Source organism: Leiobunum rupestre, chromosome 7 (genome assembly GCF_980474605.1).
Source record: "Leiobunum rupestre chromosome 7, qqLeiRupe1.1.hap1, whole genome shotgun sequence".
In the NCBI taxonomy this organism is placed as follows: Eukaryota; Metazoa; Arthropoda; class Arachnida; order Opiliones; family Sclerosomatidae; genus Leiobunum; species Leiobunum rupestre.
Genome location: NC_143390.1, coordinates 25,561,858 through 25,585,858, shown reverse-complemented (window position 1 = coordinate 25,585,858; position 24,001 = coordinate 25,561,858). Strand labels below are relative to the sequence as shown.

General features: G+C 36.8%; 3 protein-coding genes across 5 annotated transcripts; 1 reads left to right on the top strand and 2 right to left on the bottom strand.

Moving 5' to 3' along the window:
* The first annotated feature begins 2,225 nt into the window (after positions 1-2,225).
* On the top strand, positions 2,226-4,129 carry LOC149935382 (heparan sulfate 2-O-sulfotransferase 1-like). The gene is made up of 7 exons (XM_090180778.1): positions 2,226-2,709; positions 2,773-3,050; positions 3,115-3,200; positions 3,264-3,402; positions 3,470-3,567; positions 3,633-3,790; positions 3,858-4,129. The coding sequence occupies exons 1-7, from the start codon at positions 2,577-2,579 to the stop codon at positions 4,124-4,126; spliced, it is 1,161 nt and encodes a 386-aa protein (XP_090036904.1). The 5' UTR covers positions 2,226-2,576; the 3' UTR covers positions 4,127-4,129.
* An 852-nt stretch (positions 4,130-4,981) lies between these two features.
* Positions 4,982-24,001, bottom strand: Megf8 (multiple EGF like domains 8). 3 transcript variants are annotated; one of them, XM_090180774.1, is made up of 37 exons: positions 23,948-24,001; positions 23,316-23,588; positions 23,073-23,236; positions 22,041-22,999; positions 21,737-21,969; positions 21,517-21,673; positions 21,343-21,442; positions 21,086-21,272; positions 20,860-21,026; positions 20,578-20,796; positions 20,309-20,500; positions 19,996-20,244; positions 19,823-19,929; positions 19,604-19,753; positions 19,371-19,525; positions 19,083-19,296; positions 18,811-19,002; positions 12,018-12,194; positions 11,779-11,949; positions 11,352-11,718; positions 11,028-11,285; positions 10,767-10,961; positions 10,528-10,699; positions 10,283-10,461; positions 10,075-10,219; positions 9,736-10,000; positions 9,530-9,671; positions 9,038-9,466; positions 8,713-8,974; positions 8,463-8,643; positions 8,220-8,403; positions 7,992-8,153; positions 7,637-7,924; positions 7,460-7,577; positions 7,291-7,401; positions 7,025-7,218; positions 4,982-6,953 (listed from the first exon to the last, which is right to left on the bottom strand). In XM_090180774.1, exons 2-37 carry the CDS (start codon positions 23,506-23,508, stop codon positions 6,126-6,128), a joined length of 8,466 nt encoding a protein of 2,821 aa, XP_090036900.1. In that variant the 5' UTR covers positions 23,509-23,588; positions 23,948-24,001; the 3' UTR covers positions 4,982-6,125. The 3 variants fall into 3 exon arrangements, with proteins under 3 accessions (XP_090036900.1, XP_090036899.1, XP_090036901.1); XM_090180773.1 differs by having other exon boundaries at positions 23,952-23,998; XM_090180775.1 differs by lacking the exon at positions 23,948-24,001 and adding an exon at positions 23,653-23,916.
* LOC149935381 (uncharacterized) lies at positions 15,680-17,543 on the bottom strand. The gene is made up of 3 exons (XM_090180776.1): positions 16,928-17,543; positions 16,687-16,860; positions 15,680-16,458 (listed from the first exon to the last, which is right to left on the bottom strand). The coding sequence occupies exons 1-3, from the start codon at positions 17,337-17,339 to the stop codon at positions 15,743-15,745; spliced, it is 1,302 nt and encodes a 433-aa protein (XP_090036902.1). The 5' UTR covers positions 17,340-17,543; the 3' UTR covers positions 15,680-15,742.

Below are 24,001 nucleotides of genomic sequence, written 5' to 3'. Positions count from 1 at the left end.
CTGCTCATTTGGCCGACTGCTCGTTTGGCCGACTGCTCATTTGGCCGACTGCTCATTTTGTCGACTGCTCATTTGGCATTTGGACGATACTAGTTGCGTTTGGCTAGGTACTGTCCTCTAGGTCGCATTTTCGAAGGCCCAGCTTGGTTATAAAGAACAGGGCTGGGGGGGGGGTGCCGGTCTGGCCCCCCAGCGCTCGAGCGAAGTGAGTGCGTCGCGCCGTCAGGTGCCAATACTTAGAATACATTGCCCGTTCTATAAGTCAACCTAACACTAAAGACATAGATAAGGACAGGCTATAGTATAAGAGTCGGTGAAATGAGCAGTGCAAATGAAAATTATGGCCGTTATGAAATAAAAAAAAACAACAAAGAAACGAAACATTGTTCAAGAAATGTTTTTTTGTAAGTATTAATTTTGCTAATAACAATTTTGAGGTATTGATAACTTTCTCTATTAGTGGATCCATGGTAGATCTATTTGAATTCATTTTAATCGTGATCAGGCTCGTAGCCTGCCTCCTTAAAAAAAACCTACTCCCTCAAATTAAATTTCGATTTGCCCCAGCTGCCCCCTCGAAAATATCCTCTGCCCCTCCTCTATTTTTAGCTTGTCACTTAATACGTCGAAATATTTATGAAAATTTTAATGAATACAGAATAAAGATGATTTTTTTGTATAATTTTTTGTCCCAGGCTTAGACCTTTTAGTTTGACTGTTTAAGAAACTGATCAAAATTTCAATTACAAGATACTTTCAGTGGCGTAACGACCAAATTTGGGCACCCCGTAGTAGGATATTGAGTGAGGTTGAGCACAAGTTCTTCGAAAATATGGGGGTACGTGCCAGATTTCTACATATTTACCAACAATTGAAGATTATATAATTTTTAAATTTATTTAAAACGAAAGGGCCCCTATTTAGTTAACATTTCCCGAATGCGCCCCCGTTTGGCCAAATGCTAGTTTTTAAGGGAGAGTTTCGTTTGGCCGACTGTCCATTTGGCCGACTGAGAAATCGGACAAATGGACAGTCGGCCAAATGGACTGCTCATTTGGCCGACTGAACTTTGGCCGACTGAGAAGTCGGCCAGATGGGCAGTTGGACAAATGGACAGTGCATTTGACCGACTGCTCATTTTTTCGAGTACTCATTTGACGGACTGCTCATTTGGCCGACTGCTCATTTGGCCGACTACTCATTTCGCCGACTGCTCATTTGGCCGACTGCTCATTTGGCCGACTACTCATTTCGCCGACTGCTCATTTCGCTGACTGCTCATTTGGCCGACTGCTCATTTGGCCGACTGCTCATTTGGCCGACTACTCATTTCGCCGACTGCTCATTTGGCCGACTGCTCATTTGGCATTTGGACGATACTAGGTGCGTTTGGCTAGGTACTGTCCTCTAGGTCGCGTTTTAGAAGGCGCAGCTTGGTTATAAAGAACGGGGCTGGGGGGCGCCGGTTCAAATGAGCAGTCGGTCAAATGAGTAGTCGGTCAAATGAGCAGTCGGTCAAATGAGTAGTCGGTCAAACGAGCAGTCGGTCAAATGAGTAGTCGGACAAATGAGAAGTAGGTCAAATGGGGTGCTCATTTGGCCGACCAGAATTTCGGCTAAAAGAGTAGTCGGCCAAATGAGTAGTCGGCCATATGGTCTGCTCATTTGGCCGACCAAAAAGTCGACCAAATGAGCTGTCGTCCAAATGGGCATTCGGACATATGAGCAGTCGGCCAAATGAAAAGTCGGTCAAATGAGGGTCGGCCAAATGCACCCCACCCGTTTTTAAGGTGACGTAATCTAAAATCGAATTATTATTTTCAGTAACTCAAACTAGATGGCAACGAGTCGTTGCCGTAATCACTCTTTGAATCGTGATTGGCTGATAATGACGAAACCTCCGAAAATGCAATTGGCCGAATCATTCTTTGCTTGACCACGGCCAACTTTGATCACGCGCTGTTCGCGCTACAGCGGCCAACAGATTCGTCGAAATTCCGCGAGCAAGGATTTTCCCCCTATAAACTGTACTATAACGTGTAGGAGTTCAGCGCCACGCTCGGTTTTTATATTAACTTCAATGTAAAAACTATTCTAAAAATGATAATCCGCTAGGGGCGCTCACGTCATACACACCTTTTGCTCATAGGTTAGCACAGAAACGTCAACGAATGAGATGGCCGTTGTAGCGCGAGAGATCAAAGTTAGTCGTGGCTTGACGCACCCTGCATTACTGGACGGTTCCGTTGATTGTGACGTCACTTGGAAAAAGTGTTAAGTGTTTACGTTAACTTTTCCATGTTTCAATCAGCATGTGTGCAAGTACAACGTATTAAACTACACACGCTGTAAATAAAAGAAATTGAATATTATCAAATGCTATAAAAGTTGAAAAAGTCGGTCTAACATGTTTCAAAGACCAAGGTACAAGTTCCTTTTACCAAGATGAAAACAGTGCCAATAATGATAATTGCACTGTGATTGCACAGTGTTTATATTAACAAAATTTAAATCCCAATGATGTAAACTAAAGGGCTATGGATTTGCGAGTTAAAGTAAATTATCGTACAGTTTGAATGCTTTGGCGCAGAATGTCGTGGCAAGGAAAACAGCTCCTCATTGGAGGTTCTGTTTTTGTGATATTTTTCATTATATTCTTCAAATTGGAAGCCGAAGTTGCTAGACTTGATGAGGCTTATCTGAAATTGGGTATTTATCTACAAAGCTTATAAATTTCTACTATTAGAAAAGCTAATTGTACTACTGTTACAGAAAGAAGCATTGCGAGATTACAATTAAGAGATTTAAATATTAATCATAACACCCAATCACAGTTGAGTAATGAAAAACTAAAGATTGCTGAGTCGTCTTTGCAAGATTGGAGGGATATAGACCCAGAAGAAAACATTGTAGTAATATACAACCGCGTTCCCAAAACTGGTAGCACAAGTTTTGTGGGAGTCGCTTACGATCTGTGTTCCAAAAATCAATTTCGCGTTCTTCACATAAATGTTACTAAAAATTCTCATGTTCTTTCTCTATCTGATCAGGTTATAACATTAAAATTATTTTCAATAAATGTTAATTTTAATAACCAACTTTATTGTATTATAGGCAAGATTTGTTTACAATGTTAGCAAGTGGCACCAAATGAAGCCTGCTTTTTATCATGGTCACATGGCTTATTTAGATTTTGAAAGGTATATTAAATTAACGCTATATTTTACTGAAATTATTCTTAATTTTCAAATTATTTTTCATAGGTTTGGAGTGTCTCAGAAACCAGTTTATTTAAATATAATACGAAAGCCTCTGGATAGGCTTGTGTCTTACTATTATTTCCTAAGAAATGGTGATAATTTCAGGCCTTATGTGGTAAGGCGTAAGCAAGGAGATAAAATGGTACTATTTTTGTAAGGGTCTAGTCTAAATCAGCTTAGTTGAATTAGTTTACCTTTGCATCATATAGTCATTTGATGAATGTGTCGAAAGGGAGGAAAGAGGGTGTGAACCAGAAAGCATGTGGCTTCAAATTCCATTTTTCTGTGGCCAAGCTGCCGATTGCTGGTATGTCAACCTTCTTTAATTTAATTATCTTGGAAAATCAAATGTCTTTCAATAATTTTATACAGGATTACGGGTAATGACTGGGCACTAGCCGAAGCCAAAAGGAACTTGTTAGAACATTATCTCTTAGTTGGAGTCACCGAGGAATTGGATGATTTTGTGACTCTGTTAGAGCTAACCTTACCACGTATGTTCAAAGGTGCTTCGAAGCAGTTCTTAGAAGGTATTGCTGGTCCGTTTCATATTTGTTCTAAAATCTGATGTTAAAATTATCTCCCCATCTATTTTAGGAAAAAAATCTCATTTACGGAAAACCTACCATAAAGTGGAACCTTCCGAAGAAACAGTTGCGAAGATTCAAGCCTCAAAAATATGGAAAATGGAGAATGATTTCTACGAGTTTGTGTTAGAAAATTTCCACGCCATTAAAAAGAGAACTTTAGTGGTAAAAGATGGGGAAGTGTCTGATAAGGGCCAGCAATTTATGTTTGAAAAGATCAGGCCTAAAACAGCAGCAAAAAGGACAGAAAATTCACCAGTTTCCTCCAATCTAACTTAAAAATATTAATGTTCCATAAAAGTAGCTTCTATACTTTCCAATTAGAAAATGAGTTTATTTAAAAGAGTACCTTATTCCAAAAAGGTGCATTGCCAAACATTTTTAATATGTTAACTTCTATTGTAGATGAATGTAGACTATTTTAATATTTTAAAGTTTTTTTTTAAGTCTTATTTAATTGTATTATATATTAGTTTTAAATGTTGAATGGATATATAATGAAGTGTTTATACAGCTCAACTGTCACTGTTTGGCAATTTATTTTGTAAAATGAACAAGCAGCCATTTTGAATGCGTGATAACTTAGTGGTTAGCATGTAAAAGTATTCAAAGAAAACCCACTATTTTAAAAAAACCACATTTGTGCACGATTTGAGCACCCTATTTATACTTACTGCAAAGCTGCCTTTTAAAGAAGCAAATTCACTATAGAATGAAGATATTAAAAAAGTCTTATCACCCACTGATTAAAATTTAATCGCACCATTGTGGCATTTTCTTTGACCAAATCAAGTTGAAACTAAAAAATAAATTAAGGTTCACGGTACTATTAAAAATTGTTATACCTTAGATCTGCCCAAAGGGTAAAAAGTGCCGTAATTATGACTTGTCACGAATAGATTGCGCAGTGTAAGTATTGTACAGCTATATTTTCAATGAAAGTTACTTTTTGTTATAGGTCTAGGTTCCAGTATTCGTAAAACCAACTTAATACTTTTAAAGCGATCAAACTTAATTCTATATGATGTTTTAAGTGGGAAAATGTTTTTGTGTAAATAATAAATTGTCTTTTCGTTTGATAACTGAAAAGTTTATGCCTTTAAAAATTGTTCCAATCCATTTTCTATTGAATTTGGTAATAAATTTTTTGGGCATATTTTAAGTTTCCATGAGTTTTTCAATGAAATTTTACACATTATACAGTTTATTTTTTTGCATCATTATAATTGGTTATTAAAATATTAAAATGTCATAAATAGTTATGGCATTTCCATTGGAATTTGAAATTAAGTATATGTTGATATTGCAAACTTTAAAATTATATTAATTTTAATCGTATAGTCCATAATAAATTTAGTTAAATCCTACAAGTTTAGGAATATAGAAATTAATTTTCTTTAAAATTAGCATTGTCGGAGAGTCCTATTATGGAGTTCCAAACTCTAAATAGGATGAGTCAATCTCACAAAACCACATTCAAATGCGCATATTCAGGGTGCCTTCACTTGTTCAAGGCATTATAAGAGGGTGTAAAAGTTTCTCAAGCGCTCTCAGAAATCCTACGATATATTTACACACTCAATTATATATATTTTCACCATGACATTTTCATTATCTGGCATTGTAAAAGACTAGCATGGTTCCGGGAATATTAAAACAATTTTTTTCCATAATTAAAATAACAGAGATCTATATAACACATCCCCCAGCTAAAGGGTTTAATATATTTATATACTTTTTTTACAATGGACGTATATTTCTACAGTTATACATGTATTTATTAATATGGATATCTCAAACCATATTTTTTTAAACTCTACACAGTATTAAAAGGATTTGTTTTAAGCTACATTGCGACCTTCTCAAGTAAACTAGTTTACAAAGACTACCTTTTATAATTCTAACATAAAAGGACCATCTTTTAATTGGGAGACATATGCTAGCTTGGGATGATAATACGGTTGAAAGTCAAAGAAAGAGGTAGCTATAAAATTGGCAGCTTTCTTAGTATGCAAAACGCGAGATTTAAAAAATGCTCAAAATAAAAATCAGCTTTTTGACAAAATATATGGCAACAAAATATCGCAGTAGAGAGCCTTCCAGATGACCAGTAATGTTTTGCTAATAAGCTTGTTTATATTAGCATTGGTATGAGAGAGAGAGAAATTGGAAGAACAGAATGAGCTTGATACAGGCAAACGTTATTTCCTCTCATTTACCAGCAGAAATTTAACTGTGGCCTGTTTGGCATTTAAACAGGAGCCACACGCCTTCTTGGTCATAGAACAACATGGCTGGCTCTTCGTCTCATTACAGCTCGAATACCACTGTTACTAAAATGATAATTTGTCCTCAATGTTACTAGAGACGAGCCAAGACAAAGGCGCACGGGACTTGACATTCCTCCGGGTAGCTGGATTAAAGTTGTGCACACAGCAGCGCCTCCATCATAGGTCGGTTCCATGCTGACCGGGCGAACAATTATTTTGTCCTCTAAATTATGCATATGACCTTTGCCAGGGGACTCTAGGCCTGAATGATATTGTCTTAAGTGATGACTAAAATAATTTGCACCCCCTTTGGAGTGTTTTGGTTTTCTTCTGTAATTCATGGGACTATAGAGAAGAAAATCAAAATCGTCCGTCTCATCCTGAATTGCACAGCAAACACTTGCAAAAGGTCTACTGGCAAGATTTTTCATTTCAGCAACGTGCAATCGTCTTGCCTGACGAATGTCTATGGCTTGTTTAACTTTCCAAACTACAACACAGATTGCCAAAAATAGAAAGAAGCAGGAGAAGAAAACGGAGAAGAAAACGAAAAGATCAATTCTAGTTTGATCTTGGCGGAAAAAGAGATTTCCATAGGAGATATTGGAGGCATAATTTCCAACTCCATGTAAAACCATAAAAAAACGAGTTGTGCGCAGATTGTGTACTTCCTGAGGAATGGTTATAACTAACCGATTTTGTAGGTTTCTCACTAATAGGTATTCATGTTTGTTTTTCAGAGTTACGTAGGTGGTTAGCCCCGTGGCTTTAATTTCACGTAGTAGCAAGGAAGACCTCCCAGTGAAAGTTTCAGTAACATTTTGAAGGGCTAGTACCTAAAAAACATAATGAACTTAGGAAATGGAGACAAATTTGATATTATGAATGCTATTAGGACTGCAATTACTTGTATTAATTCTTCTGCTTCTGGATCGGATTCCCTTTTTCTTTTCCTCACCTTTTTTGGGATTTCTTCATTACCCCTAAGTTTAGTTTCCACGACATATTTCTGATCAACCAAAACAGTGTTGATCCCATTTGTTTTGTTGAGATCTATCACAAATGTATCTTCTTTCTCGGACAAGTACAAATCGATTGCACCTGGATGAATGAAAACATAACCAAAAAAGAAATTAAATTTAAGAATACGGTCTAATATTTCATGGTTCTCACCAATGGCAACATCAACAGTAATACGAATATTAACATTCATATATCTAGGCTGAACCGCAAAAAACGCTGAGCGACTTTGTAGGATACTGTAGGGAGGCTCTAAGCATGGTTCTACAATTAAAAATTAATTTTTAGTAAATATTCCAGTCATAACTTTAAGTTCATCAACCTTGTGGATTGGCGGATCCCTGTGGATTGAAACAGTAATCCTTATCTAGGAACATGTGCCGATAACATTGATGGCCATCCGTTGGTACCCCGAGGAAATATTCTTTACATTTGGAACACTAATGAACAAAGTCATTTTAATTTTGCCACTTCTTTTCAAGATATAAACAAATAATACCTGTAATTTCCAGCAAGGTACAGCGGCATTTTTTACATTTTTCTGAGAACACTGTCTATCATTCTCTGTATTATTGTGACAGACACAATTTTCCCCATTCAAAATGTTACAGGTGTCCCCATGTCCGTGACAATCGCACAAACGACAACCATCTTTGATATGTTCCTCCATTTTAAAATATCCTGAAGTACAAACATCACATCTGTCTCCTTCCGTATGATTTTTGCAGTTTAAACAAATAGCTTCTCTACTTGAACCCTCTTTGATTTTAAGTCTGATCAGTTCCTCCTAAAATGACCCAAATAATATTATTAATAACACTTTGAAAATTACAACTAAAAACCAAAGCACATGCCGTAATCTGATCGTGACGTATCATGTTAAAAGTAGAATTAAGAACTTCATGTCCCAAACAAAGATCGCTGTGGCCATTGCAATGAACTTTACAAGGAATGCACGGCTCTCCTTTAAGTGGATCACCAACGAATAAAGTATTGCATTTTTCGCACCGAGGACCCTAAAAATAAAAATTTAAGAGACTCATACTCTCACATCCAATACACAAAATAGGAAACACCCTTACAATTGTGTTATTGAAACATAGAATACAATCTGTCAAGTTTTCATTACGACAGTTGCTGTGCCCATTACAGTCGCACTTTCTATTGCAACTATCACCAACGTAACCAAAATGACACTCGCATTTATCAGGAGCATTACAATTTCCATGCTCACAGCCCAGTTGACATATAGGTTTGCAAATATTTCTTAAAATAAAAAAACTTCATTTTGAAAGCTTTAAAAACTTTAGAGAAATTGTTTATACCCTTCTAATGTGTAGTTAGCTTTGCACTGACACTTGTAACCTTCTTCAGTATCTACATTCACACACTCTTCATTTTTATCACAATCATGGTGGTTATTTTTACACTCGTTCTCTTTGGGTTTAGTTATATAGTTCCAAGAGGTGGTTTTATTGGATTGGTTCCACCAAGTTATAACATTTTCTGCATTGTTAAAAAAGATAGAATATGGAATTTGTTCCTTACAACCTCCCAGCTAAAAATATAACTTACTGGGTAAAGTAACTCCATTTAACTCAACGCCATCATTGCAATAGCCATTGGTGGGTTCCAACAGCCCTCCTTCCATGCAAAGTCCCCTGCCATCAACTCTTTCACCACCGAAAGCACACCAACCACATTTAGGATTTTTTAGGCAAGTGGCAGCCTGATCATATTCCCAACAAGGTACAGGGCACTCTGAGTTTTCATCTTTAATAACAGCACCACAAATTCCCCCTTCACACCTCATAACCTCATAGCTAGGAGATAAACACTACCAAAAAAAAACAACATTTAACATCAACCAAAGTTAAGTAATAACAAATTTGAACAATACCTCTTGCAAAGTCTGACTCCAATAGCATTCATGCCAGCCTCCTTCACTACCAATACTTCCTCTGCATGATGAACAATTTTTATACTCGTGACATTTTTTTGGACAGTCAGAGGCTGATGCCACAGAATCCAATTTGGAGATATTGTGTATAGTACTCCAAATGCAACACCAGTGAGATGCTTTAGAATGCACTGTTAATATCCAATCTCCAGCTTTAGACCGCCCAGCATCCCGAGTCCATTTACAGGCACTATTTTTCCCTGAGAAACATTTTTCACAATCAGAAGCGATGCATAGACTTAATGAACAGTCATTCGAATTATTCAGCGCTCTTTGGGGGACATTGCACGTAATGTGTTTCTCACATGATGTGTTAAATTTAACGCAATGGCCAACTTGACAATTAGAACACCATTGGCAAACTGGGTCCTTTAGAATAAAATAAGGGCATTATTATTAGTCCAATCAGAAACTAAATAATAACATACGTACTCTGTTAAAACCAGAGTGTGCTGGGAAACTGGACAGGCAGTCAAAGCAGGATTTATAGTTGGAGCAATTTCTATTTTCAAACCATTCCTGATTACAGGAGATACCAGGAGTTGAGCTCAAAGATCCCTTAGGGTTGGAACAACTAAAGAATTTAAAAAAAATTATAAAGATCTTCTATTAAACGTATTTAACTTTTTATTCTTTACATTGAAGGTGTTGGGCCATCTTTGGAATAACAAAACGTTCTATTTTCCCCTTTTTCGGACACTGCACAAAAACTACAACCAATATGTTGAAGGCACTCTATTCTGGAATTTCCAAAGAGCCGACATATATCTTGAGGAAGATGCACGCTAATCAACTGTCCCAATGTCTGTCCATTGTAACCACCAAATAAGTATATTTTTGTGCCAATAATAGTAGCACTAGCACCCGAGCTAGGTAGCATTCTTTGGCCACTATTACGAACATCTATCAATATTTTTAATTATACATTATAATTAAAAGTAAATTGGAACTCCTTATACGCAAAATTAAGAAATTACCTTGTAAACTGATCCAAGTGTTACAATTGATATTGTAAACATAGAGATCATCAAGTAGTTCATTACTGATGTTATCACTTCTCCCACCCATGACAAGGATATAATTGTCCATAATAATGGAAGTATGAAAATAGCGAGGTGGTGGCTGAAAATTAAAAAATCAAGCCTGTCACGTAAAAGGCCTGCGTACAATATAAGAGTAATTTACCCGTTGGGCAACGTGGCTATAATGCGATTCTTGGGGAAGTCTGGACCATCTTCTGGTAGGCAAATGCAAAGCAAACAGAATATTAGATGCAATCGGCTTTTCAATATCATAAAGATAGCCCCCAAACACATATATTGAAGAGGTAGCATTATGATAGACACTTGTATGTCCATAAATTCCTACAATACAAAAACTTCATTAAATTGAACAAATTCTACTGGAAATGAAAAATTTTTTAGTCATACCAACGGGGTTTGAGCCCTGACAGGACAATTCCCTCCAAACATTGTCATCAATGTCATATTCCAATACTTTATCAAGGAATCCATATTTAGGAGAATAACCACCAATCAAAATTAAACTATTATCCACATTTGTTAGTGTAAGGCCGGCTAATTCAGGTACGTCAAGCACAGGCTATAAGACATGTAATATTTCAGTAAAAGAACTATCAATAAAAAGTATATTATAATAAGAAACTAACATGTGGTGGAGGTCTCAGAAGGGCCCATTCGTTATGGCTAAGCGTGTATTTCCAAAAAACACCCAAATTTCCTCCAACTTTACTTGCATCCCGTATTATCCCTCCGTAAATGTATAGAACTTCACCAACTAATGCACTTCCGTGAAAATATCGGCCCCTGAGAGGTTCAACTTCAATTTTACGTTTGGGTATAACCTTAAGAAAAAATTATTTATAAAGATTACTTAAAAAATTTACGAAAACTTATGTAATTTGTTATACCTCTTCCCAAGTTTGACTTAGCAAGTCGTAAAAAAAAGAATCATTTAAAGCACCCGCAACAGTTGAGTAACCACCAAACAGCCACAATCTTTTATTGTGAGCAACCAAAGTATGTCCCATTCTTGGAAGTGGTAAAGTGGCATTTGTCAACACCAAGTCGTGATCGTAGTATAAAGTCCATTGTATATAGGATGGCAACAAGGGCAATGAGCAGTATATTCCACCAAATCCATCATGACATCGACAAATACCGTACTCCTTAATTGCAGAATAAAAATTTAAAGTGGCATATTCTAAGTATGGAAATAAAATATATTTACTTACTTTATTGCAGGAGCCAACTGAGCCAGAGCAATTGGGGCAAGGAGTACAAGAATGTTTATGAACACAAAATTCACGGCACTCTGGATTTGTGCAGCCCTGCGTGCAACCATGACAATAAGGTATTCTTTCGTAGGACGCATTGAATCCTTCATAGGGATCAAGAGCCTCATAGTAAATGGTAAGAAAACTGGAATTTGCTTTTGCAACTATAGGTTGTTTGGCACTTGTACCGCAAAAAGCACCAATTAGCTTGTTCATATGTCCAGGGGCTACAAACTCAGGTAATCCATCATAAACGTAAATATGATTGTGGGGGCAAGTCACATTTAACTGCGAATTGATTGTGAGGACAATAGGCGCTTCAGTTCTAAAAACAAAAATTGTATATAACTTTTAAACTACATTAAGAATATCTGTTTAAAATTACTTAGGTTTATCATTAAGTACAATAGTGTCATTAAAAGAAGGATATGTAGTTAAAATCCACAAGCAGTGTTTTTTATTTTCATTCGGGATACGATAGCTTCCTAAAGAACCCTTCGATACGCTTGTTATTATTTGTCTTGATCCACATTCTAAGTAACATTTTCCACCATTTCTAATATAAATAAAAAAAATATTAAATGTTTGTGCTTGCCATAAATTTGTTTATTATTTATAATATACCTAGGATTTCCATAATATCTAGGTTTACATTTTTCACAATTATGTCCTTCTGTATTGTCAGTGCAAAAACACCTTCCAGTAACATTATTGCAAAACCCTAAAGACTCACTCGCATGACCATTACATTCACATCTTTGACAGCCTTTTATTGAAACAGCATTTCCATAACTTCCTGGTCTATATGAATTAAAAATAAATTCAAATTACACTTTATGATTTACTTATTGTAATAATATTGACTACAAAGCCATTACTATCTTATGGGCAGGCTTCCGAAAAAGTACAAATACATGAACCATGCAGTAAGAGAAATATAATACAGTATATACAAAAAGATAATAACAAATATATACTGTTAATGATAAGATAATCCCATTTTTGTAAATTGGTTCTGGAATTTTGGAGCCTTAATTGGTCAGTCAAGCAATAGTCAAAGATAGAGAGATTAATGTTTCAATTAACTTTGTGAGAGAGAGAGTGGTATTTAGTAGCACTCACTGATTGAATAATTGAAATGTTTTTTGGTGCACAGATGGTAAAATGAACATTTAGAGTCAAAATTTTCTTTAACTTAAATAAAGAAACTAATTAAAGGGTCAAATTAATACCGACCAATCTAGACCATTAAAATGAGACATGTGCATTCGCAGGCTTGAGGCACTTTACAGTGCGAGCGAATTTCCCAACAAATCACAGGATCACAGCGTAAAAATTTACAGTCTATTACTTTGCTTAAAAATGTAAAATGTAAAAATTACACTGGGTAGGGATAATTAGCTATTGATAAACCGTATTTTCCCGATTAAAATGTATTAGAAAATATGAGGGTCTTCGCCCCTCCCCACTATTTTTTCTTCTCAAACCAGAGACACTGCAAGCAAATAACATTAGCAGAACATGGGATGAATATCTTTTATTGGCCCATGCAGAATAAGATGAATACTTCTCTTGTAAAATATTTATAATATACTTCTGTTTATACTTAAACCCCGAACCAGTATTTTGTACTCTGGAGCACCAGTTTTTTTTTTGGTTTTTTCCTCCTTCTGTTAAATCCAGGTTTTTTAAGATGGAACATAAGAACCGAATCGTTTTTTTTAATATTCTTTCTCCCAATATTTTAAGTAGTTCTGTCATATCCAAAAGACTATAGTTTCAATGTTAAATGATATTGTGAGCAAGTGTTGTGAGTGACAAACGCACTCGTCTTACCAGTGAACATATTTCAGAAAGAATGTTTCTTTACAGTGTATTAACAAGATTGATTTGCTTTTTATTTCATTTAAATAAAAATACAAGTTCAACATTAATATGTAATATTAATAATTACGGTCAGTTAAAAACCGCTTTTTACAGGGCAAGTTGACATCTCTAGCTCAAAGAGTAAGCTCCTTCCCCATAACAATGATCAAATCAGCCCATTATCTCATTGGTTTCCTGCTAAAATTTTTCATTGAAGCACACGCTGTTGACGGGGAAAACTAGACCATGATACCCGCGATTCATCTCAACATAGTTATTCTCCCTAAATATAAATATTTTTATGGAAACGTATAGAAAAAATTAGCAGGAAGGGAGATGTTTATATTTTTCGTAAGATACATTTTATACGCTTCTGGTAACGCTTATACAACCGTTACCGATTTACGTATTTTGTGAATGGTCCCTAAAACGTAAATTTTAAAAAGGGCCTATACGAGAGAGAGAGAGAGAGAGAGAGAGAGAGAGAGAGAGAGAGAGAGAGACCATAGCCGTCTGTAATACGGACAGACACCGTAGGAAATTCTGGTAACCCCCTTTTAATTCTATTTGGCGAAGAATGCTTTCAGAGTTGCCAGATGGGCGGTTTTCCGCCCAAATTGGGCTGCTTTGCGGAGGCTGTTGCGGCGAAAAAACCTTTGGGCGTGAGGCGGTTTTTTGGGCTGGTTCCCAAAATTCGAGGCGAAGTAACGGGGTACCGGTTTTCCCCCTTTCAACCCCATCCTTCATAACGGGAATCAACGTTCCTAGAAAATATAAGCTGGACCCAGCTTTGCAAAGTGTGATGTTTTCAATAATTTTCCAAAATTATTTTCAAATAACGCGCCAATTCCCGTTCTATAGCAGAAATTGGTTATTTTTCTTGGGCGAGAATTTGGGCTATTTTGGGGTTATTCCGATTTTGGCTTGTGCGGGAATTTGGGCTCGTTTTAAAGTTGGTTTGTGCGAGATCTAAAATATTATTCTGGCAACTCTGAATGCTTTTAAGAAAATGGCGGCCACCGCTATCTCTACGGAGCTTGCTACGATAATTTTGATTTTAATAAATGAATATATGACAACAGCCACCAACATTTTATTGATGATAGCGCAATTAATGGACATACAACATTCTGTAGTAACGATAACCAAGAAAAGACGAAAAAATTCAGCAGCTATTGCCTGTTATTTGCTAGGAATAAGGTAAGCTGTAGCTAACGCCATAAGTGCACAGAGCTTGATTTTAATATCGAAGTATTCGTTATAGCCCAGACAAAAAACCACGAGTTTGGATAAAACCCAGAAGTAGCCAGTGGTGGGATGAAACTGTACCCCAGTTTTCTGAAGAAGAATTCATTTCTCACTTCAGAGTCGACCGAGAGACATTTAATTATTTGGTGGATGTAGTAAAAGCGGATTTAACTAAGGAAGATACTCGCTTTAGAGAAGCGATACCAGTAACAAAGAAAGTTGGAGTAGCTCTTAAAATGCTTGGAAGCAATTGTAACTATGGAAATCTAGCTGGAATGTTTGGCGTTGGAAGATCTACTATTCACGACTGCTTAAAAAGTTTTCTGGTCTCTGCAAACAAACATCTTGTTCCTAAACATATTAAATGGCCCGAAGAAATTGGAGTTAGAAAAATGGCAGAAGAGTTTGAAGCAATCTGGCAATTTCCAATGGTTATTGGAGTCTTAGAAGCTTACCATATTCCCCTATCACCACCAAGAGAGATAGCAACCAATTATTTGTATTACAATGCCAAAGAAACTTATTCGGTAATTGTACTTGCACTCTGCGATGCCCATGGAAAATTTTGGTGGCTAAAATCAGGAATACCCGGAAGACGTGACATTTCAACTGCATTCAAAGAAAGTGCATTTTACAAGAAGGCTTCATCAGGCACTGCATTTCCCAGAGATGAAAGACCAATCATTCACACTTCGGTTCCTTATTTGATATTGGGTGACTCTGGATTTGGACTAGAGCCATGGCTGATGGAACCTTACGCTTGTCACGAAAGTCTAAGCCCCAGTGAAATTGACTTCAACTGTAGAGTCTCAAGTGCTAGAGGAGTGGCAGATACTGCATTTGCCAGGGTTAAAGGACGTTGGCGAAGACTACTTAGAAAACTGGATCTGAAAATGGAATCTGTTACAGCCACAATTGACGTTTGCGTAGCCTTGCACAACATGTGCGAAGATCGTCATGTGCCATTTGATCAAAAGTGGCTGGAAACCAGCAAAGAAGATACTTTACTCTCTCGTCAACCTATGTACAGTTCCCAAGGCAGCGGGGAAAGATCTAAACAAATTCGCAATGCTCTAAGAGATTACTTTGCTGGAGATTGTCCTACATGTACTCCCCAATAAATATCAGTATTATGTACGCATGTCTTAATAATAAAAATTTTCCCAAAGAAATAATTCAGACTTACAAAACTTTATTTTCTCTTTTTAAAAGAATAAAAAATAAAACTTCGACAATTATTCAGAATCATCAGCATCTAATTCTTCATCAGGATCCTTGAGTGAAGATGAATTTTGTTCATTGATTTCATCTTTAGATGGCATAGAATGAAGGGCCATTCTCATATTGGGGAATAAAAGCGCAATCAAAGTTTCAGATTGCATATTCAGAGGGTTCCACGATGGAAAACCAAATGGAGGTGTTGGGGGAACTGGTAAAGGAGGAGGTTGCATCATTGGTGGTGGTTGTTGTTGTTGATACAACATCCCAGGTGGACGACACGATGGCATAGCTTGTGGGAAATGGCTTTGGGGCCTTTGAAAGTGTTGAGGTAATCCCCCTCCACTGTGGGAACTTCTATTAGGAAACTGTTGATGTTGATGAGGGGAAGCGTTCATAGACCCTGGGTAAGGTGAGGATGACTGTGAGGTAGATGAGTTACTTAATGGCCTGGGTGGAGCTGGTGATGAGGTTTGAGGTTGAGTGGCATTTAAATGAGCCTCAAAAGTTGTCATAAGAGAAACCAATTTTTCATTGCATTTCTTTTGCATTTGGACTAAATTGTTAACGGTATCTTGATAAGATGTATTAAGTTTCTGAACAATTGTGTGAGATTCATCCTCTTCTTGTAAAAGTTTCTTCAGCACTTCATCGTGTCTTACTGTCAACTTCCTTCTAGCTTGCGTAGTATTACCTTTTTTGGCACGTGATGTTTTTTCTTTAGATGGAGGCTCTAAATAAACAAAAACGTGTAAGCCTTGGGTTGTCAAAAAATTCCCTGCATGTTTAAATTGGTTTTAGAATGTTAATTGTTATTCTAAAAATCGCTCCAGTCTACAAATATTATTGCAATGCGAACTTGGCCTCTTAGTTTAGAAGGAAAAGGAGTAAGCCTAACCCCTCCCTACCCCCTTTGCTGACGCTTAATTTCTAGGCTTTAAATAATAGTGAAAGTATTCACCTGCTGCATTAGCTTCCTCCGCGTGATTGGAAGCGGAAGGTTTTCCGTCGGCACTCTCGGCGACTTCACCGACTTCATCAGTCAATGACGGGCTCGCCGGTCCCGTTTCAGTGGTGATCCCTGCCGGGCCTATTCGATCTCGGATTCCCTGTTTTTGCAAGGGCTGTAGTACGACTATAATAGAAAATAACAGTTAATAATAATTTCCCATAATTTTTTTTAATGATACTAAATTAATTACCTTCGTGAACAGATTCCCAAAAGCGCCACTTGGGTTTCTTGTTACCCGTAGCGGGGTCGGGTCTGTTTTTGCGGTAGAGTGTTTTCAGTTTGTTTATTTTCGCTTGCACAGCGGGAATGTTTCGATTATGTCCCAGCTCCTTTAATCTATCGCTGACTAATTTGTAGACCTTTCTTTTGTGCGTGATGCTTTCTAGGGAAACGTAATGAGCCTTCCAGACTTGGATGAGCGCCTCCGTCTCCCGCGTCCCCCAATTGTCGGCGCGTTCTTTCTTTCCATCATTCAAAAGATTGCCGTCTCCCGAATCCTCCATGTTCATACTGGATCTTTCCAGGCTCATATTCCCCCTTTCTAGACTCATGTTGGATCTTTCGTGATTATGCATGTTTTCTCTTTCGCCGTGATCGTTCATTTCTTCCCGAATCACGATTAATCGCGTCGATTAAGTTGTCATTTAAGTTAACTCTATTCCCATTCGAAAAGTCCCCGTTTTATAGAAAACTTTCGGCGGGAAAAACCAGCCGAAAGATGGACGACATTAGCGCGAGTCGGAACGAGCTGGCTATCGTGGAAGCCCGTTTCTACCTCTCTTCCTCGGATATCCAACAATGGCGAACGCCTTTAAAACGCGTCGACCTTGGCTAACAGTATGCAGCGCGGCGTGAGCCTAATGACGTCGGGAAGCTTTCGCGGCGTTCGGATTGGTCCGTAGAGTCGATAGCTAACATAAACCCCCGAAATATATATGCCTACCCGAAAAAAGTGCGAAAAGCTCTCTCATAGTCTGGGGACCATTCATACAGACACTACTATAAAACGTAAACACTATAATCGCGCAAAAATCGTTCCATCATATATTATTTATTCGTAAATAAAAAAACTATTGGCTGGTTTTGCATAATTTATATCACAGCAATAATTTGGCGTTCTTAATAATTAATGACACCAAATAGAACTATAACTCAAAATCTTTGGCCCATTTGATACACCAGGTGAATAAAGACCACCCAATCAACTATAATTGGCCCCTGCTGACTATAGAATTTAAGAATAACACCGTTTGAGAAAGGGCTAAGTGGATAGGAGAAAATTTTGTACATCAACCCCTAAATTAATTAGTAATATCAAAATAGAATATCTACTTTTAAGATTAGGGTAATCATGGGGTACTGACTCCATATTGAGTTTCTTGTTAACCCATGATTACGAGCACATTACTAGAAATGCATTTTATGAATTCATAATTTAAATGAATTATTACAAAACATTCAGTCCACAATATTTGACTTGTTGGTGAATACTTTTTTAAAAGATTGCATAGCTAAGATTTCCTTTATAAAATTCCTCTAGGTGAAATAAATACCCAGAAAATTCACAACAATCAGCTTAAAGAACCAACGTTAAGCTTAAAATTTTATACTTGGGTAAGGATGATAACATTTTTCATCAAATGGTGGAAATCATGTTCCAAAATATTAAATGGCCATTTTTTTTGTATTTCAATTTTGAAGTTCAGATTTATTGAAGTTAGAGAAACAACTAAGTCCTCTTCTGTAATTTTAACAAACGACTAGTATCCCCCAAATCTCATCCAACAACTTGGCAACTGGCCTAAAGTATGCGCTATATAGTTTGTTTTTGAGACTGTCATTGTGTGGCTCTGTAGGTGGGTAAAGTGTAGGCTAGCCTTTTTAAAAGAAAATGGCAGCCAATTTTTAGCCGGACAGTGTTTATAAATATTTGTTTTGTTAAATTAAAGTGTTACTTAAGATAAGAGGCTTGATTCACTTTTAAAACACAAACCAGCTTATATTTGGAATAGCATTGCACGGGTATTTTAAAACGATTCTATATAATAAAATGCAGAGAAATGTCAAACTTACGTGCAAATTTCGCAAGACTTTCCATGTGTAAAATTGTGGCACTCGTCACAAATTCCTACTCCAGCTGGACAATTACTGTGGTTGTTGCAACCGCAATTTATTTCACAAGCTTCTCCAGTCCATCCCAAGTTACAAACACACTTGTAATCAGGCGTTTCTGAGCAGACACCATGTTTGCAAGGGTTACGGCAACTATTAAAGTATATCAAAATGTTATAACAGTTACAACTCCAACGATAATTCAATTTGTATATATTCAGTGGAAAACGTACGTTTGAACGCATTTTTGTATTCCGTCTCCTTTATAACCTTGTTCACATTTGCAACGGAAATTTTCCCTTGTGTTAATACAAGTGGCGTTGGAGTGACAATTATGAAGCCCAAGTTTACACTCATTTACATCCGGGCAAGAAGAGTAGGACCATTTAAATACATCAGATGCATTTGTGGAACTGAAAGAACTTGGTAGTGATGTTGAGCAATCACCTGGTTTAAAAACGTGACAATTTTCAATTTATTTAATAAAAACCATGAAAATATACAACCAAAAAAAATCTTACTAGATTCAGGTCCTCCAAAATCTCCATTTACACAGCTTCCCAGCATATGGTTACTCTTATTGCTACACCAACCACAACCCAGATCTAACAAACAGCTCTTGCAGTCTATATGCCTAGAACAATCTTTACACTGTATACCACGGCCAGATGCTCCGCTGTTTTATAAAAACAAGTTCATGATAAATTAATTGAATAATTAATATTTTGATCAGGTTCATATTAAATATAATTACGTTGGTGCTCTTCTATCTTCATCCATCCATTCCCTGCATCTCCCAAACATGTAAGCGGATGTGTAAGTTGCAAAAAGAAAACAAGCATTTTTTTCTTCACACCAAGCGCATCTGCCAGGGTCACCCAAACAAGAAGTACAATTTTCTCGTCTAAAATATATTTAATTATTAGTTACATAACAAAATGTGATAAACGTTCAAATGATAAAAGAAACTTACAAATGACAAGGAGCTGGGCATTTCTTGGATTCCGTTACAGCGTCTGAAAATCTTCCCCGTCTAGTACAATGCGCATCCTCTGTAAGCCACTCACAATATTTATTGTTCTATTGTGACAAAATGAGAATATAAATAAAAATAATGAAATATGGTTTGAAAAAAAATTATCTTACCCCAACACAACTTTCACAATCAATATAGCTGCCACAACCAGTACATTCTTCAGGAGTAGTAATGAGGTAGTGTATATCTCTATTGCTATGGCAGGAGTATTTGATAGATCCATTTGTGTCCCTAGAGACACACTGCAGGGTTGCCTGGCACCATCCACAATCAATGTCACTTAAACATGACAAACATGTTAATCTGGATTCACACTTTTGTCCATCATGATAAGGTTCAAGAAAACGTAAAGGAATTCTCTGCAAAAAGTTAATAAACAGATGAATGAGGTGATCAATGATCATAAAAAACAATTCCCTTTACCTCTTCACCACGATGTTTGAAAGCGTTCCATATAATACCCATGTGCACAGTGGCATTATCAGTTGTTGGTAGGAACATTCGAAAATCAGTCAAATATCTTTGCTTCAACGAATCATTAAATAATATTTGTTTATTGGGACGAAATACTTCAGGAGTAGAATAGTTACTGTAGGTATGATTGGCTACCACTTCCTAAACACACAATAGAATAAAAAAAGGACACATTTTTAGATTCATCAGTGGTGTATGGTTCAAAAAAATATATTTACCAAGTTTTTTTTTTGGTCATCAGTACTGATCCATAAAACAGCTTTGTAACTTGACTCCATTTTAACGTAAGACTTCTTATCACTTTTGATTTTAGCTCCTAAGGGGTGTAAAAATCCCCAAATTCTGGCAACATTTTCACCTGAGCCCAGTTTTTGTTTCTCTACTGAGAACTCTGGAGGAAAGGCCACGTTTTCAGTTGTTTGATTTAAGAAATAGACCTGGTAAATACAAAATTAATTATCAATAATTTTTTTCATTACCATTTCACAAGAGAAATTTACCTCATCCGGTTGATCCCAATTAGGAGGGTATCGGTACTTAAGGAATGTGACACCTGGCCTTCGATCGCGGTTTTGGCATTCTTCCAGTTGATTCAAATCAGTTCCTTTATTTCCCCACCAAGGAACTGGCATTTCGTACTGATGATTTGAGCAAAGCGGTGGAGGCTCTACAGGAAAAAAGTAAGGTTAAAACTGGAAAATTTTAATTAACAATGGGAAAAAGTACCTCCCACACTATGACACTGAACAGCTTCAACACACCAGCCACACAGCGGCTGAGATGCATTTTTAGTTTCAACTACCATATTGGTACCACCAGGCTGACCCCAAACTAAGCAAGAATGACAGTCTCGTAGTGTTGGACACAAACCAGGACATATTTCTGTTACCATTTCAGAAAGAACCGTACCGTTCTTTGTGAAAAAAAAACCACAGTAAATGTGAAATATTTGAAACATACTTTTATTTTCATTTCATATTTACCATTTTATTTAATGAAGTTCTCAATTTGCACGATTTTGGTTTACTTTGTTCATGCCAACCACAGTTCAAATTAGAAATGCAATCGTCTCTTCCTTTGTGACTATAATGGTTTAAAAAAATTTACGATTAACTAAGCCAACAGGTACTTTAATTGAAAAGGTTGAAGCGACATACAGACTGCAACCACCATCCTCCGATGAAAAAGGCAATACGTAGGCTAGTAAAGTACCCCTCATTGCGCCACTATATCCTCCAGCAATGATTAGTGTGTGACCTTTACGTAAACTCATTGTATGTGATAACACACCCTGGGTCACTGGGTTAGGAGTACCTGTCAGGGAAGGATTGAATGTTAGATTCAATTACTTTTTAAAAGCCGTCTATCTTAACTGACCATGGAACTGTTCAAATAACTTGCTTCCATTCACCCATCTATGGCACCCCAAATGATAAAAGAAAAAGTTGTTATCATAACAAATTTCTTCGTGCGAATGACGATGAGTATATCCTCCATAGATAACTAAATAATTTCCAACAATTTCCGCAGTATGGAATGCTCTTTCTAGAGGAACAATATCACGCAACGACTTGGACCAATATGATGGATAGTGTATACGGCTCCAATACCTGAGAGGTGCAACAATTAAACTTTTAACTTAATCACAATGCTTAACAAAATTTAAACGTAAAGAACTAACCTCTTTTCAATGTGAAAGATGTGTAAATAATTGCTAAGTTTACTGAATCTGGCAAAATCAACCATGAGTCCACCATATACAATAAGGGATTTGGATGGCGCATGATAAACTGTGGTATGGCCTACTAATCTTCTGAAGACTTCTTTACCACCGCGAGGAACTATTTTTATCCAATGAGCACTCTCATTCAAGTTGATAGCATACATAAGTGAAGAGAATGAACCATCTTCTAGACTCCCTCCAAAGATATAGATCCAATGATCATCAACAAGAGTCATAGTGTGCTTGGTCACTGGAGGTGGTTTAACTGTGGAAGTAGCGGCTTCTCTACTCCATTCTCTCTTTTTCACATTGTAAAGCCAAAGTTCATTTGATAAAGATCCATCAGCCAATTCTCCTCCAAATAAGACTAAATTGCTGGCATAACTAATCATTGTGTGACCCCATCTAGAGGATGGGTTTTCCCTGCTTAGTGTCAATTCATCAAGATTCTGCCATTGACTCAAAGTAAAGTTGAATGCCAAGAAATCCCCCAGAATATTACCAAAAGAAAAACCACCAAAAACATATAGGCTATCTGTATTAGAATCAAAAGCGGCAGCGTGTCCTGCTCTTGGAATGAAGCCAGTGTTTTCTTGAGCAAGTATGTGCCACTTATTGTAAGATGTAGCTACTGGATAGTCAGGCAGGCTACACGACTGTCCAGTGTACCTGCTTTTGCAAATACATCGAGGTGGCTCTAAAAGATTATGGCACTGACCCTGACTAGTTCCGTAATTGCAATCATTTGGACATAATTCAATGTCACAAGCTGAACCAGTCCAAAGTTCATCGCATTTGCACTTAAACCCAATACATTCTCCATGACTGCTACAATTCATGGGACAATTGGTTACACTGTATTCCGATTTGAAACCTTCTTTGGCGTAATTTGTATCACTATACAACAAAATTAGCATCTAAATAAATTTAAAATTAACTTAATTGAAAACTTTGATGTTCTGAATCTGAATGCAGGGTTGTTACACTTACAGCTCCATTAAAAGCAGTAACTGCTTTAGGTATTGTTCTTCCACTGAAACTACCAAGTAGGTTACTCGAATAAGAATCTCCATCATAAACATAAACATGGTCATATGAACATTCAGTTTCCATCTCAGTGAACTTTAATGTAATGACTTGACCAGTTGTATTTGCTTTTTATGAAAGTAAGGTAGGAAAAGGTTTTAACACAGTTTATACCTCTAATTTTTCATCATTATAAAATTGGCTTACCCCTTATAAGCCATTCGCAATGAGAATCTTCAGGATACTGCTTGTTGCCATCAGAAATAATTCCCCAAGAGTTGGTATAAACTTTTCTTTGTTTTTCGCAAGTAGGTTGAGGATTGGCCTTGGCTGTATAAGATTGACATTTTTGACAGAGGAAGCCAAATGCCAGGCACAACAGCCACCACTGAGGGGCCATTATAGATTAGTGTTTCACATAAGAATTATATTGTAAGAGGCAACGTCTCAATTGAATAATTCACTCATATCCATTTTGAACTATGTTAAAGTAAAATAAACAATAAACATAAGGGTTAATTATCAGCTACAACTTTAAAATTACATTAAGCAAATGGAGATAACTTCGAAATAACTCTAGTTCCTCAGACTGACAAGACATCGACAAAAAGGGATATTGCATAACACCAAGAAAAAAGAACTCAGCTGGTTTGAAACAAGCTAAAACCTGTCAACTATGTCAAGGGCATACCAAGGCTTAAAATAACAACTTAAGTTTCAAATGAGTTTTCATTAGGGTTAAATGAAAACTTAAAACAATAAAATTGGGCATAGCCGCGCACGAAATAACTAAACTCATTGAAAAACCTGGGCTAAAATGCATATAAAATACGATATACCAACTGTTGAAATTTCGGAGGATTACAAAACGCGTCCAACTGCGTTAGCTGTTA